General features: G+C 50.1%; 1 protein-coding gene across 4 annotated transcripts in view; it reads right to left on the bottom strand.

Annotated features, from left to right (window-relative positions):
* Positions 1 to 13,290, bottom strand: part of PBX1 (PBX homeobox 1) — a 131,295-nt gene extending 118,005 nt beyond the window's left edge. For all 4 annotated transcript variants that reach the window (XM_086462445.1, XM_086462446.1, XM_086462447.1 and 1 more), the window contains exons 1-2: positions 13,100 to 13,290; positions 10,434 to 10,507 (exon numbers count right to left, since the gene is read on the bottom strand). In XM_086462445.1, the coding sequence (XP_086318571.1) occupies positions 10,434 to 10,507; positions 13,100 to 13,290 (265 nt within the window). The remainder of the gene's footprint in view (positions 1 to 10,433; positions 10,508 to 13,099) is intronic.
* Between the last annotated feature and the right edge of the window lie 1,807 nt (positions 13,291 to 15,097).

The raw sequence follows: 15,097 nt of genomic DNA, 5'->3' as shown, positions 1-15,097 counted from the left end.
CCATCTCTAAGGAGAAATCCCACCCTAGACTGCACTCCTCCCAGGCACATGCTGCAAAACTATCCAAATGGAAATATAGCGCCCTTTGCCACAATAAAAAACCACCAAGCACCCACTGCCTAGACCCAGCTGCCCAACCAATCCATCCACCACAAGAGACAGAGCAAGGTCCTATCTCTCCACAGCCAGGGCCAAGCCCGCATCCACCCAACATCAGAGCAGAGTCCAGATGGTTGCGCAGGTACCATCACACTACATCACGTCATTTTTCCCCTCCTCCTTGCTGCCTAGGTAGAGGACACACTACCCATCAGCTACTCTCCCTGCTCCCTCCTGCCTGTAAGGAAAGCAGAGACCCCTGACCTTCTCTGCCGCATCCCCCCAGCCCCTCTGCAGCTTAAGCGGCCCAGGTGCGTAAATGTTACCCAATGCCCTTGCCAGGAGGAAAGTAAATTCCACCAAACAGGGGAAATGCCAGCCGCAGTTAGACCCTGGGATGTGCAAATAGCAGACGGGGACCTTCGGGAGAGGAACAGCCTGGGCCCAGGCACTCCTACCGATAATCCTTCCCGGGACGCCCCCTCCAGAAGCTCCCGAGGCAGAAAAAGGATGCTAATTTGACTATTTGAAGGAGTGCAAAAAAAAAAAAATTAAACATTTGCTATTGCGCTAACTGACCTTTTCAGCCGCTTGGGGACAGAATTGCACTGGGGCTTTGGAGCGAGCTACAGCAGGGGCTGCTCACTCCCTGCTCCCATGCTCGATGCTTTGTGCCTCCAGATACATTTAAGGGGTCCATGCCCCTCTAGCCACCTCTGCCCACCCAGTGACAGAGCAGAGAAACAGCCTCTTTGGAAAAATCTGCATGAAGTAGGGAGGAGGAAGCGGTCTGCTAAGAGCTTGCTGAGCAAAGCGCTTCAGATGGCTTCATTTCACATCGCCAAAAGCATAAATCAGTGAATTGCTCCTCAGGTTTTTCTCCATTAGCGAAGTATATTGCAACTCCTCTTCCCACCACCAATACCCATCGACACTTCACATCTGCTAACCAGATCTAACAGCCAGGATTTTCCGGGGGAATAATACATTTGCCGAAAACACCATTCCTGCCACCTGCTCCCCCCAGACACGCAACTGCACCGGGAGCAGGGACGTGGCAGGCTCCTTGCTCTCAGCCGGCACATGCACAGCGCAGCAGCCAGAAGATTCACAAATTCATATCAGAAATAAATAGGTGACCCCTTACAAAGGAAGGGTTATAAACCCTTTAAAACACCACCTCCACCAGGGGGTGGAATATGTCCCACTGCCTGCAACTTTCCTACACAAGACCAAACACCCTTCTGGAAAGCACAAGCTTCACACAAAACATACCAGGGAAGCTGTGCCCTGTGCTATGAAGTCAGGATTGACAGCTGCAACTCCTTCCAACTCATTTCTTTTACCCTGTGAATTGTGCCTTTTGTCTACAGATTTGCATCAGTCATATTATATTTGCAAATAAACATATTATTGCAAATATTGCAATAATCACCATATTGCAATAATAATTTTCATATAAACATCCCCCTCCCAAACAAAAAAAAGACTAAGTTAAAACACTTGCAACCTTTTAAAATTAGAGTTAAAAGCCAAATTCAAAGCTTAAAGCCAGAGACTGATCCATCCACGGGCTCCAGGTATAGTATCATTTTTAATGTTTCACCAGAGAATCACTGCACAGGGGAAAAAAAGGATGTGTGTAAACAAGCAAACTACACCCACCAGCAGCTTGGGTTTTGAAACATTAATGTTGAAATTAGAAAGGCACATTTCGGAGAGTTATGAGCAGATTTGCTTTCATTTTGGCTCCAGCCTTGTAAATATCAAATGTCAAAGGAAACAGTCATGCTGACTTAAGAGAGAAAAATCCCCATACTGCAGAGATGTGTCCAGGATCAGGACCACTGGAATTGGGAAAGAAGCAGCGAGCAGCAATGAACACTTCACAACTGGAAGGATATTTTTGCCGGTTAACCTGCCACTGCTAATTCTGCTAATCGACATCACTCCGGAATTTGAAAATGTTATCCAACCAGGAGAGAAACTTGATTTTCCTCTTCTGATAACGAGGACAGGCAGGCCAGCCAGGCTGGGCCAAACGTGGCATTACAAAACGCAGCCTGTGAAACTGAAAATGGGACGTGGAAATGATAAACCGAGTTTCTGGGCTTGCACTTGAGCGAGAAACAAAAATCCAGCCACTAGCATTTAGACGGGCAGATCCCACTTGCAAACGCAGCTCTGCTCGTTTTTCACCAAGGCTGAAGTAAAATGGTAAAGTTATCATTTTAGATTAAAGTGCTTCCTCATAGCACTGACTGTTCCAAGCGCTTTCAATTTATCAGTATATTAAAAAAAAAAAGGGGAGGGAGTGGGAAACAACCCATCACCTTAGGCAAGCAAAAAAAGCTATTTTGGGTAAGGCTTCTCCTATAAATAAAAGGTTGGGCAGGGAGAGGACAGTGACAACGTATTGCTTGCTCAAGGTGTCAGAGGGGATTTCTATTATCTGTGCTAGCGACCTCCCCAAAACACCGAGAAGCAGCGGCAGCACACCGCTCCACAGTGGACACAGCAGCTCAGCGAGGCGGCTTCCCCCAGCAGCCATCCCCTCCATCGGGCTGCCGGTTCTCCTGCCGCCGCACCTTTGCCACCAAGAAAAGGAGTCAGTAAAGGAGGCTTTCTGTTCTGGCTTAGAAAGACATATGTATACAGGGGCAAGGCTCACAAACACAAGGCCAAGAGATTTAATTCTTCAGTGCTTTTTTTGTTTTGTTTTTTGTTTTTTGGTTTTTTTAAAACGATTTTAATTTTTAAAGTTGCAAACCAATAATTCTAGCCCAACAAATCCCCCAGCATTGGGAGAAAGCATCACACAAATCCCTCCCCAGCCCTGCCATTACCATGCTTTAATGTATTCAGCCCACAGCCTTCTCAGGCCATAGCTTTCTGTAATTTATCCCTATACTGGCCGCCACCTTGTATGATTTAAGTCGCCAGGGGACGCAACACCTCCAAGACAGTTTTCAGCAGAAGCTGCCGACCTCCTGGCCCTCAAAACCATCATTTTTGGTTTCAAATGGGGTGCCCAGCAAATGTTCCCCAAAGGAAACACAGTGAAAGGAGGGATTTCATGGAAAATACCTGATGTCGATGCCCCTGGAGCACACTGGGGAGGTGACTGTCTGCAAAGCACCATGCAGCACCTACAAACACCCAGCACACCCAAAAAGCAGGGGTGCTCACACAGCCCAGGCTCTAGTGGAGGGTATAGCCTTGGCATGCAGTACCCACTTGCAGCATTGGGGTGCCATGTGTGACCCCAGGCTGACAGCCCAGGGGCCAAGCACCGTTCACAAAGAGCTTCTCCTGCCACAAGGAGCGCTTGTCAGTCCAACCAGACTGGGATCTTCTCTGGGTGGATATTTGGGGAAAGCAAAGGACACAGATTGAGGGTGGTTTATTAGATTACGGACAGCCCCATGCAAATAGGGCCATATTGATCTGGTCTGCAAACACCTGGCTGGGAATACAAGCAGCCCCTGAGTATACAGAAGCTGCTGGAGATTATTAACCAGATCCATTGCTGTAAATTACATTACCTCCTTCCAAACCCCAACCCAGCACCGAGACCCCCTGTGCTAGGCGCTGTACAGCACACATCCTTGCAGCGCAAGGAAGCGTCACTTCTCGCCACCTGGCACCCAAAGATTCAGCCCAAAAGCACGAGGTCTGGCAGGAGCATCCTGCTCTGGGGTCCGTGGAGCCAGGGCTGTGCAGCCCATCTACCCCACAGCAACTCCCAAAGCAAAGCACATGTTACCAGTAGGATGAAACTCACTGTACAGGAGAACAGCTATGGGAATGCAGAGCAGGAATTAAAAAAAAAAAATCAAAAAAGTGGAAAAGAGAAAATATCACATCTTCAGATGCAAATTCACCCCCTGCTCCCATTGGGTACCTGGTATTTTGCAGCAGCTGCAAACCACCCCTCTAACGCACACAGCAAATAGGACAGGCTCTCCTGCCTCCCAAAGCACCCCAACTCCAAGCACAGGAAGGAAAAAAAAAATAGTAGTAAAATGCTTCACAGCAGATTTCCAAGAAATCATGAAACCCTTTGCAGAGCTTCATTAACAGAGAAGGCAGCAGCTCCCGGTTTAAAGGAGGAACTGGGGAATGAGGTACTAAACTAAAGGCAGAGGAGGAATCCTGTATTCCTCCCTTCTCCCCGCCAAAATCCCTAGCTCTGATTCAGCAGAAGCACCAGCAGCAGCATAGCCTAGTGTATCTCACTGCAAACGAAACCATTTGCGTTTAAACCACCACCCTACCCCCCTAAAGAATTGCTGCATGCAGTAATTTCCTTGTGACGGGGGAAAAAAAAAAAGCCATGATGAAATTGTCTCAGAGTTTCTCTGCATTTTGTTTACAGCTGCTGCCCTCAAAGCCAGCGCCGGCACGCAGCACACAAGCCTGCTAACAGGAGTAAATCTAGCATTTGAGATCATTTAGAAAAAGCTCTGCTCACAGACAGTCAGTGCTCCGAGGGGGAAATCCCTTTGCAGGTCTCAAATAAGGGAACTTGAACCATTTTTCCCTGGAGAAATTTAGGCCTGAAAGATCTTCCGAGTTTCTCATTTAGAGCTACAAGGTCTGATAACAAGATCTCTTTTCCTGGACTCACCCACAACACTTTGACTGCTGCCAAGACCGTGGTGAGGCAAGGAGAGATGGACTGAAGAGATCCATGGCAGCAGGGAAGACACGTAACATTAATCTGGTTAATACAGATATTTTTCCAGCACGCATTAATCGAACACGAAGATTCCTTCCCCTCTGTGCCTTGTCCAGTGCTGTCAGCAGGCAGCATCCGAAGAGCAGGCTACCAGTACGGCACCTTCCCAGCACCCTCCTTCCCCTGGACAGCCATTGCTACTCAAAACCTGGGGAGGTTGATGCAAGCAAAGGCTGGGAGACGGCAACACGGGATCAAGGGCAGCAGGACAAGCTCATCCATCCCCCAGGAGCAAACAGATGGGGCAGGGAGCGATGGGACACAGCACACCCTCCAAGAGCATCCTCCTGGTCTGCTGCAGTCACAGCAAAGTTTACTCAATATCAGGCACCCACAAAAAACAAGCCTTGTAACAAAACCAAACAGGTTTGCTCCTGTACTCCCCAAATCGTGGGGAGTCCCTCAGCAGCAGTAATGCTGTGCTGGAGCCAGGCCCCGTTTCTCTGCTTTGCCAGCAGGGCCAAGGGGGAGGAGGTGGGACGAAGAGTCCACTGGCAGCCCCGTGCTTCCCACCTCCTCCCCTGGAGGATTGCAGGAGGCCAATTTTGATTAAACTAATTAAGCCTGCTCCGTTCAAAGAGCTCCAACCACATGCTACCAGGGGAGAGGAAGAAAATATAAAATTAAAAAGGAAAAAGAGAAGTCTCCATGCAAGCACGCTCCTCCAAAGCTATCCACCCTCAGCAGATCTCTGGTGGACAACACCATGTTGGAAGAGGAAAGCCAAGAAAAAGGACTCACTGCAGTGACACAGGTCCAGCCCTGAAGACCCTGCTCCTTCCAGCCACCAGACCTATTGGCACATGTGCCCCTTCCCATCAGGGTGACTGTTTTTTCTATCCCCTCCCAGTCACCAGAGGTGGCTGCTCCTCTTGCGGTAATACAGCTCTCCACCAAACCAAGGTCTCCTAGACACTGCCTTCCCTCCCAAACCATCCCTATCTTCCAGACGCTTGTATGTTCCCGTCCCTTGACCACGTCAAGTTTCTGGAAGCAATTTAATTGTGAGCTGCAAAGAGGCTTCCTCAGGCAGCGCTGGCTGGCTAGAGGCCCTGCTCTCCCAAAATGTTTTGCTTCCCCCCAGGGCAGCCACACCAGGGACCTGGCAGACTCTGCAGATCCCAGCCCTACAGGGAGCCTGCCCAGCTTGGAGAGAGAAGCATCACTTTTGCCTTCAAAGCCTTTCAACTGGAAAGGAGAGGAAAAGGGGGAAAAAAGAAAAAAATCAAAGCAAAGGCTTCCTCCCCTTTGAAGGGCAGGAGGGAGAGCAGCGAGGCAAGGGCTGGACCTGCAGAGCAGAGCAGGGAGCCGATCCTGTACAAGCACTTTCATGATGAGCTTTTGCAGAAGCAGAATGAAGCCTTGGGTACAAAAATTGCTCTGAAATTCAAATCGGGGTGTTTAACTCTCCCCTGCATTTTGGAAAACCTGGGTGGAAATGCAGGACAAGAAGGATGGCAGGGTTTGAAACCCTAGAGAAGGGCCGGAGGGGGCGGCGGGGGGAGCAAGCTGCCCCATCCTGCCGTGCAAAAAACTTCATCCCAGGGGCCTGGGGCTTCCCAGCATACCCCGCTTACAGCTCGGCCCTGCACCCCAAAAAGACCAGCGCCACGTGCACCACAGCTGCCCCTTTTCCTCCTGGAACTGCTCTTGGTGGAGATTGGCGGGGGGGGGGGGGGGGGGGGGGGGCGAAGGAGGGAGGAAGAAAGAAAGAAACCCCATATCGTAATTGCTATATTAAAGAGAAATAGCAGGCAAGAATAATAAGAGAGGTGTCAGAAGTGAAATACAGTAACAGACATTAAAAAAAAAAAAGAGACTACAGTTCTGCGATGGGGGTGTTAATTGAACACAGAGCTGGAGAGAACAAAGGGGTGTTAAGGAAGAAAAGAAGGGGGAAAAAAAAATCCTACCTCCTCCAAAGATCTGATTTGAGTTAAGTTTGGTGAAGATAATGCACAGGGAAAGGTAGCTAAAAGGCACCTTATATAGCTATTATGTTCTAAAATTAAAAAAAACAAACCCATTATTCAACAACAATGGCACAGCAAATCAGTGCTGTCTATAAATATTCCACTTTGTAAATTCCCCCCGCCACTGGTATGTACATTTTTCTTTGAAACCTGAATTCCTTCAACACACAAGGGTGAGGTGGGTAAGAAAATAAAAATCAGGAAATTTCAAATACAAAGTCAGGGTCTTTTTAAGAAGTAGAATATGCCCAATGCGCTCACCTCCCCCAAAAGAGCAGAGAAAGTGAAACGATGGGAAAAGCTCTTAAGGAGGAGGAATCAGATTAAATGGTCATATATCCTGCGCTCAGCCTCTCCCCACCAGTCTCCGCCGAACGAGATGGGAGTTAGGAAAGGCTCACAGCTGAAATAGATGCTGCTGCATTTTGACAGCAGATATTTTCCAGTTTGCCATCCAAGGACCCCACGTCTGCGTACGCCTTGCCTGATTCTTCTGCTTAGCTATTCTGCTCATGCAGAGAACAGCTTAAAAAAAAAAACATACTGAGAGAAAAAACAAGTGGAAAAAAAAGGCCATAAAGACAGCCCCTACTCCTGCCTTCAAACTTTTTATAAATCTGCAATGCAATTTCCGATTTCAATCCCTATTGACAGAGGAATCAATTGTATTTAGGACAACAATGCCTCCCATTTCCATAATTATTATTCCAAAAAGCCAGCCAGCCATTTGAAGGCAGTCCTGCCCCTTCCCTCACAACAAAGCGACCAACAGCAAGTGAAAACACACCAAATGAATGCCGACAACTTGCACGTATATTTAAGGAGCGATTTCTCCCCCCCTATGCCACATACTCCCATCGGATCAAACCTCTCAACTTCTGTTACTTTTAAAGACATCACCCCGAAAGAAACAACCTCCAGGTTGCAGACAAAATACAACCCCCACCAAGCTTTTTTTTTTTCCTTATTATTATTTTTTTTAAAGTGTTAATAAATGCTTTAAAATAACTGAAGAGCCCAAGTGCAAAAGGGAACTGTTTGAGAAGTCTTTTTTTCACCAAGAACTTTATGGACACTTTGTGTTTGCTCAAGACAATGTTAACACTATGAAATATTAGCCATAATGTTGCGAGAGACAGCGGTAAAGTCTCCGTAAGGCTCTGGAGTCACTTAAATCAGGCAGCGGGGTAACTGAACGCACATTTCTGCACATCATAACGCCGGGGGGAAGATGTACGCACACACTCTCAAACACCCACCACTGACCACAAACAATACCAGGATTTCAAATGCAACACATGCAAAAATCTGGGAAGCAAAATGGAAAGTGGGAAGAGAGAAGCTGACTCAACTTTTATGCCACTGCCCACAAGGAAGGAGTAAGAAACCAGAAAGAGGTACCCTCAGCCCCAGAAAAAACACTGCTAACTTCCTCCTAGCATTGAGCCCACAAAGCAATAATTAAAAAAAAAAAAAAAAACAATCTGGCCATTTGCCTCCTTACAAAGTGTGACTTCTGGGGACACAGATGGGGGAGAGGGGTGGAGGTCTTTGAATTCGCAAAGTAAAATAATTCACCGTAAACATATCAGAGCGTAGATAAACAATACTCCAAAAGCCATCTCGATTCAGCCTCTTTCGAGACCTCTATACAGCAGCCCTATAGCCAAGTAACCCAGGCACAACAGGAACAACTAAATTTAAAAAAGTCTAAGAGAGCCATAGTTCACACCCTAATATCCTTTATCTCCAGCAGCACGCTTCACCCTACACCATCTCTCTCTATTTTCCTTAGCAGACAGGAATTATCCCACGCAGTCCCTGTGGGGGTATTACAGCTCCCCATCCCTCCCCAGCTTGCCAGGACCCCAGGACATCCACGAGGTCACCTGGATTTCCCACCAGGCTTGGTCCTACAAGATTCCCCACCCCCTAACTTTGCAACCGCATAGATAGCAAAGTCGAGCTAGAATTAATCAGTTACATTGCCAAAAAGTACCCCTACACGGGCAATGTACACAGCATGAAATACACGCTGAGAGAAGGCTGACAGACATTGTCTTTGGCTCACACAAAATAAAAGGAGAAAGAGGGAACAGGGAAAGGAACTTCGTATCTCCTTTTTTTGGGGTAGCACATAGGGAAACGCTATAAAACCCGTAAAATTTATCTCTAGGTAGACTCCTCCATGTTACATCATACAAACTGTGCGGAGCTTCCCATACCAAATCCACTGCTTGATATTACGGGAGCTCTGTAAGGAAGGACTCCTCGGGAAGGTCAGACCCGGCCACGCAGCCGTGAGGACTTCAGAGAGCCGAATGCCATCAGTAGGTGCTTTGTCTGGGCTACACACTACACAAACAGTGTTTAACAAAGGGCCCCCTTAGTCATTTTATATATATTGCAAGAGTCAAGTAATTGTATTTTCAATCAGCTGCTCATGCTAGGAGGTTTTTTTTATATTTTTATATATATATATATATAAAAGAAAAAAAAAAGACCCAGATTCAGGTTTCTGAAAGCTGTTCCCCTTTTATGTGTAACTATCAATGTATATCAACCAGTTGTGCAATCATATTTATTGTCACTTTCATTCATGTCATGCCCTTGCTTATGTGGTTTAGATATGAATTATTGACTGTTACAGTCCTTGTTGTAAAAGGGAAGAGGGGGGGACAAGTCAAGTACTTTGCAGCGTGCTAAAACAAGGCAGCTAGATCGGCATGGAAAAGCCCGCTGATCAACTCTGGTCGTCTCAGAAAGCCAACAGCAGAAACGAACCCCCCCACACCCCCCCCACCAAATTCTGCCTATTTTTTTTTAATTAAAAAAAAAAAAAGATTCCAACAAATACGTAAGTGGTGCATGTTGCTAAATGTCCTTCCCTGAGCATCTGTTGTTTAAGATCACCCTTGATTGATGACTGCTATTTTTTAATTGTTGCTTTTAAAATTTAAATGCCCCCCTGGGATGTGTTATAAGTGTGTTAGTACATGGTAGGAGGTCTGGAAAGTGGGAAACGGCAGAACCAATGCTCTCATGCCATTAGCTTCTTTAGAAGCCTGAGAACACCCCATGCCATAAAACAACAGTACCCTAAAGTAACTAACGATCTAATATATTGCTTTCACTAAAGGCAACTGACAACTTGCTCTTACATGAACTAGCCTGGATGATTGGCAGACAAGAGCATTTTAACCCTTTCTTTAAGAAAAAGAAACCTTTATGTTTACCTTAATATTAATAGTAGTAAAACTGCACAACTTCATTCGGGTTTTCCCCCTCTACTCCATGCTCAGATTTATTATTTTTTTAAACAGTGGCATGTCTTAAAGAAGAAACTAGAGCAAGAGAGAAATTGCAAAGGTTTTGATTTTTTTCTTCTCCCCAGAAAAAGCAATAAATAAAAAGAGGCTATACAATAGAATTAAACCACGAAATTTTCCCTTCCAGACACAAACCGCATCATGCAAGTCCACTGCCAGAAGCATTAAATACCAGCAACTTATTTCTCCCCACTTAAATACTGCTACATGGTGGGGGGGCAAACTTGCTGGAATAAACACTCAAAGAGCAAAAAGAAAAACAATACAGAACGAAGAGCATTGATTTCCTACCTGTTTTTTCTTTGATTTCACACAAGACATTAAAAAGGGCTGGCTTCATCCTGTGGCAATTTAAAGCATGTTTCCTGAAGAGAAAAGAAAAGAGGGGAAGGTGAGGTTAGAATGTCATCACGAGGAACAAAAAGAACAACTTTCTAAATCCATGCTGACTGGTATGTGTGTGCCGGAGGTGAGGGGGACACATGTTTGAGCCCTCTCGGCCCTGCCAACATCCCTACTAGGACTTGAGCGCCACTGCTGCGAACAGCCACCTACCTAATGCAGATGAGATGAATTATGCCAATTTAGGAATGGCTTGAAAATCACCTTTGCCACTGAGCAGCTCCCACCACCGGTGCGAGCCAGGCGACGCGCTGAGCCGAAGTCAGCAGCTTTTGGGAGCCAAGCTCGGTTCAACTGTCTTATTCAAGACAGAGAAAGTACTAGGGTCTCTTTGTCCCCCACCTCCAACATTAAACCCAGCCATGTGCTTTATTAGGCTCGTCCTGCACAGCAGAGGGGAAATAAACCCCCTCTTGCCCCAGCACTGGAAACATCCTCTGCTTAGAGCTGTCAATTCAGAGAATTTCAGCGCCCAACTTGGAGCGCAGAGACACAGGCGCACATATGGAGAGAAAAACCCATTCCTCTGCCTCCATGCTACTTACATCCAGCTTATGTGCAGGTGTTAAAATTTAATTCTTTACAATTGGGACGGTAAACACATTTAAAAACACAGCCGGCTGCTTCTGGGAAGCGGAGGGCATGCTACTGAACGCCTTTCTTTTCAGCTGCTATTATTTCAGAGCTGACCGTTCTCCTGTGGGTTTTGAGAAGAGAGTTTTGGGGGGGGGGGGGGGGGGGTGCGGTTTTAATTGGCTGGTGTTAAAACCCACCATGTCCCCGCTGAGGCAAAGAAACAGTAGGATTATTTTTTTTTCTCTTAAGCCATACGATCATTTAGCCAAGAGTTTAGTTGTATAAAGGGCTGTTGCTATCAAGCGCCAGTTACGGGATTTCTGTTTACCAACCAAAATTACACGCGAAAGACGATGTGAACATCTGGCAAACATTCACACTACTTACCCCACCACCCACAACATGTTAAAAAGATTTATATATCTGATGAAGTCTCTCAAAGGTATATACCCTTGCAGAACCACAGCATCCCCTTATCAGCACACCCAGATGGGCGCAGACATTTGGGTATACACAAATCACATACATATGCTGTAGGGGCCCCTTTACAAATAATACTGGCACTTTGTATCCTCCCAAAACTTCATTAAAAAAAAAAAAAAGAGGACAGCAAAACAATCGCGCAACAGAAGGATGGATGGAGGAAATGTAAAGCCAAACACCACTGATAAATACAGCACGTTTGGCAGCTCGGCATGAAAAATAATAATAAAAAAAAGTACTGTGAGGAAGCAGCTGAAATAGTCCAGCAAGGCAAACCCATAAAGCCTTCTCCTAGCTCTGTTGTCCTTTGGTTTTATTGATTTGATTAACTACACTAAATTATCCAGACAGGAACACGCACAATTCCTGCAACTTTCTGAAGGAAGATCCCCTCAGTGCCCCCGGTCTGGCCGGGGAGAAAGTGCATGGTTTCCTCCTCCTTCTGCTAACAGCTACTCTGCCTCTGCAAGAACATAAGAAAATGAGTAAGATCAGCCCAGCAACAAGCCTTTTCAGTAAGCGAGAGCTTTATACAAGCTGGGAAGGTGGAGAGGATGTAAGCTGAGGTTTGGGGGGTACTTTTATCCTTCTGGAAGTTCTTACTAAGCGAGTTTTAGGGCTGCACGGTGCGTTTTTCCAGGAACAATGTATTCTAGCAATCTGCTCCAGCTCAGGGCATGAATGCCTAGGGGAAGGGCACCACACCTAGCAGCTCTGCAGCCCAGAAGAAATTTCAAGCGTACCCCAGGCAATTCAGGGCAACTTTTTTTTTTATTCCTTCCACTGTGCCTTCAATTTAGGAATCATTTTTTTCCCTCCCTTAACTTTTGCTAGCGCCTTTGAAGGTCTGTATTAGGTCTGCATTCCTTGAAGCCAGGGGCGATTCGGTTACTGGCTTTTTACAGCCTTATTTTTTCTTTTTAAATATCTCTGCAATTAAGAAGGGGAAAAAAAAAAGCTTCTATGTGCATCCTCCAAGCGCAAAAACACCGCCTTAAAAATAACACCACTACAGGGCCCTAAAAAAGAACATTATTAACGCTCCTAAAAAAAAAAAAAATCGAGCAGCACTTCATGCCTGTTTCGGAGGAGCCCGAAGCAGAGCCCCTCGCCGTACGCCGAGCCTGCTCCAACAACCATCTCCCTCCGGAATTAACCCCCTCCACAAAAAGGCTGGGTAAAGCCAGGCCGCCTGCCCGGCCGAGCCCGACTTTGGGACCCCCGGTGGGGAAGGGGCCGGGGGGGAGGCGGGATGGGGGGCGCGGGCTGTGGGTGCTGCGACCCCCAGAAACCGCCACGAAGTTGGGGTGGAGGAGAATGAACCCGTTCCCTTTTTTTCCCTCCACCCCAAATTTCTCAGCAGCAGGAACCCCCGTCCCCCCGCGATGCTCCCCGCGGCTGGGCCCGCTCCCCCCGCCGGACAACAAAGGCCGGGCCGGGGCGCGGGGGAAACTTCCCCGGCACCTGCCCCCCACCCGCCCCTCCGCCGCTCTCACCTGGCCTGCGCTTCGTCCAAACTCTGGTCCGTGATGGTCATGATCTGCTGTAAGATGTCTCCGATGTCCTGCTTCCTGCCTGCCTCCCCCTCCGCCCCGCCTGGTCCATCCTGCATGTGCTGGGACAGGCCCGGGTGCCCCGGCATCCCCACCCCGCTGTGCGTGTGCATCAGCCGCGGCTGGTCATCCATCGCCGGCCACCGGCCCCCGCTCCGCCGCCGCCGCCGCCTCCTCCTCCTGCCCTGGCTGCCGGGAGCGGCGCGGCTGGGCTGGCCGCCTGGCTCCTCGCTTTCTTTTCTTGCTCGCTTTCTTCTTCTTCTTCTTTCCTTCCCCCCCTCCTCCTCCTCCTCCTCCTCCCCAGCCTCTTCCTCTTCGCTTTTTATTTATCCTTCACGCTGGCGCCCGGCTCCGCGGTGGGGAGGAAGAGGAGGAGGAGGAAGGAAAAAATGAAAAAAAAAAAAAAAACAGAGAGAGAGAGAGAGGGGGAGAGAGAGAGAGAGAAAAGAAAGGGGGAAAAAAATCCCTTTGGCTGCTGGAGGAGGAGGGAGGGAGGGAGGCAGGAGGGAGGGAGGGAGGGAGGGAGGGAGGGAAGGAGGAGGGAGGGAGGGGGGGGGGTTCCGGGGAAGGGAGGGGAAACGGCGGCGACTCCAAAAGCAGGGCAGCTCAGCCCCGCGCCCGGGGAGGCAGCGGGCGGGCCGGCGGGGGCAGGGGCCGGCGGGGCAGGGGGCTGCGCCCGGGGAGGCGGCAGCGGCGGCGACAGCAGCAGCAGCAACGGCCGCAGCGGGGCGGAGCGGGGCGGCCGCCCGCGATGGCAGCGCCGGAGCTGCCGGGGCCGGAGCGCGGCGGAGCCCCCACGCTCCGAGGGAGGGCTCCAAACTTTCCCCCACCCTCAAGCCAGGCTCGGGGCTGGCTGGCGGCCCGCACCGCTCCGCGGCCGGCAGCGGGGCCCCCCCCTCCGCCGGGCCTGCGCGCACCGCTCCCGGCCCTCGCCGCCTGCTTTTGTTCGGCTCCGGACTCCTCAAACTGGCACGGAGGAGCCCGGGGGGCGGGGGGAGGAAGGGGCAGCGGCGCCTCCCCGCCCCCCCGGCCCCATTGGCGGCGGCGGCGGGAAGGCCGGCCCCCGCGGGCCGCCCCGCCTCCTCCGCGGCCGCCCGTCAATCTCCGGGTTCAGAGGTGGGCCGGGGGCCGCGCCCCGCCCGCGCCTTAAAGCGGCCGGGGCCGGCGGTGGAGGGGGGAAGGGGCAGCGGGGAGCGACGGCCTGCCCGGGTTCGGCTTGCGGGGGCCCCTCGCCGCCTTCACCGGCCGCCCTGCGTCGCCCTGCGTGTCTCCCCTCAGCCCCAGCTCGGGCCCCGGCCCGCCTTCCCTCTCCCTTCAGAGCTGTGCCCCTCAGGCTTCCTGCCGCCCCGCAGGCTCATCTCAGCTCCCCTGCTGCTCCTCAGGTTCCCCTCAGCCGCCCCCCCCCCAGCCCGCTGTCCTCAGCCAGCCTTCCCACCTCCCTCAGCCTTCCCTCGGCCCTGCTGCACCCCGCTTCCCTTCAGCCTCCCCGTGGCCACACGGCCAGACTTCCCCGTTCCCCACAGCCCCCCACCGCCTCTCTGGCAGCCTCTGTGCCTCCCTGCAGCCCCCTGCCAGCCAGCCAGCCAGCTCTGACTCCCCACGCTGTCCCCACATCGCCTTCAATCCCCGGGTGGGACCAGGGTCCCCCCTCTGCTGTAGCCCCCCCAGGGCAATCCTTAGCCCTTCACCTCAGCCACCAGAGTGGAGTTGCCTCATTGTGCTGTTTCTTCCCTGACCCACACAGCCTCACAAGCAGGGCCTCCCTGTACACATCACACAGGCCAACGGTGCTATGTCCCACACCTGATGGTCCCACACCTGCCCAAACAGGGCAGGGGAAGCTGGCAGAGGTCCCAAGGCCACCAAAACTGCCATTCAGACCTATGTGTCATGGTATCACTCTGGAGGGGAAGGACTTCCTCAGTCCCTTTCTGCATTCCC

Source organism: Leptosomus discolor, chromosome 3 (assembly GCF_034619465.1).
Source record: "Leptosomus discolor isolate bLepDis1 chromosome 3, bLepDis1.hap2, whole genome shotgun sequence".
Classification (NCBI taxonomy): domain Eukaryota; kingdom Metazoa; phylum Chordata; class Aves; order Leptosomiformes; family Leptosomidae; genus Leptosomus; species Leptosomus discolor.
This window is presented reverse-complemented; position numbering and strand designations above follow the sequence as displayed.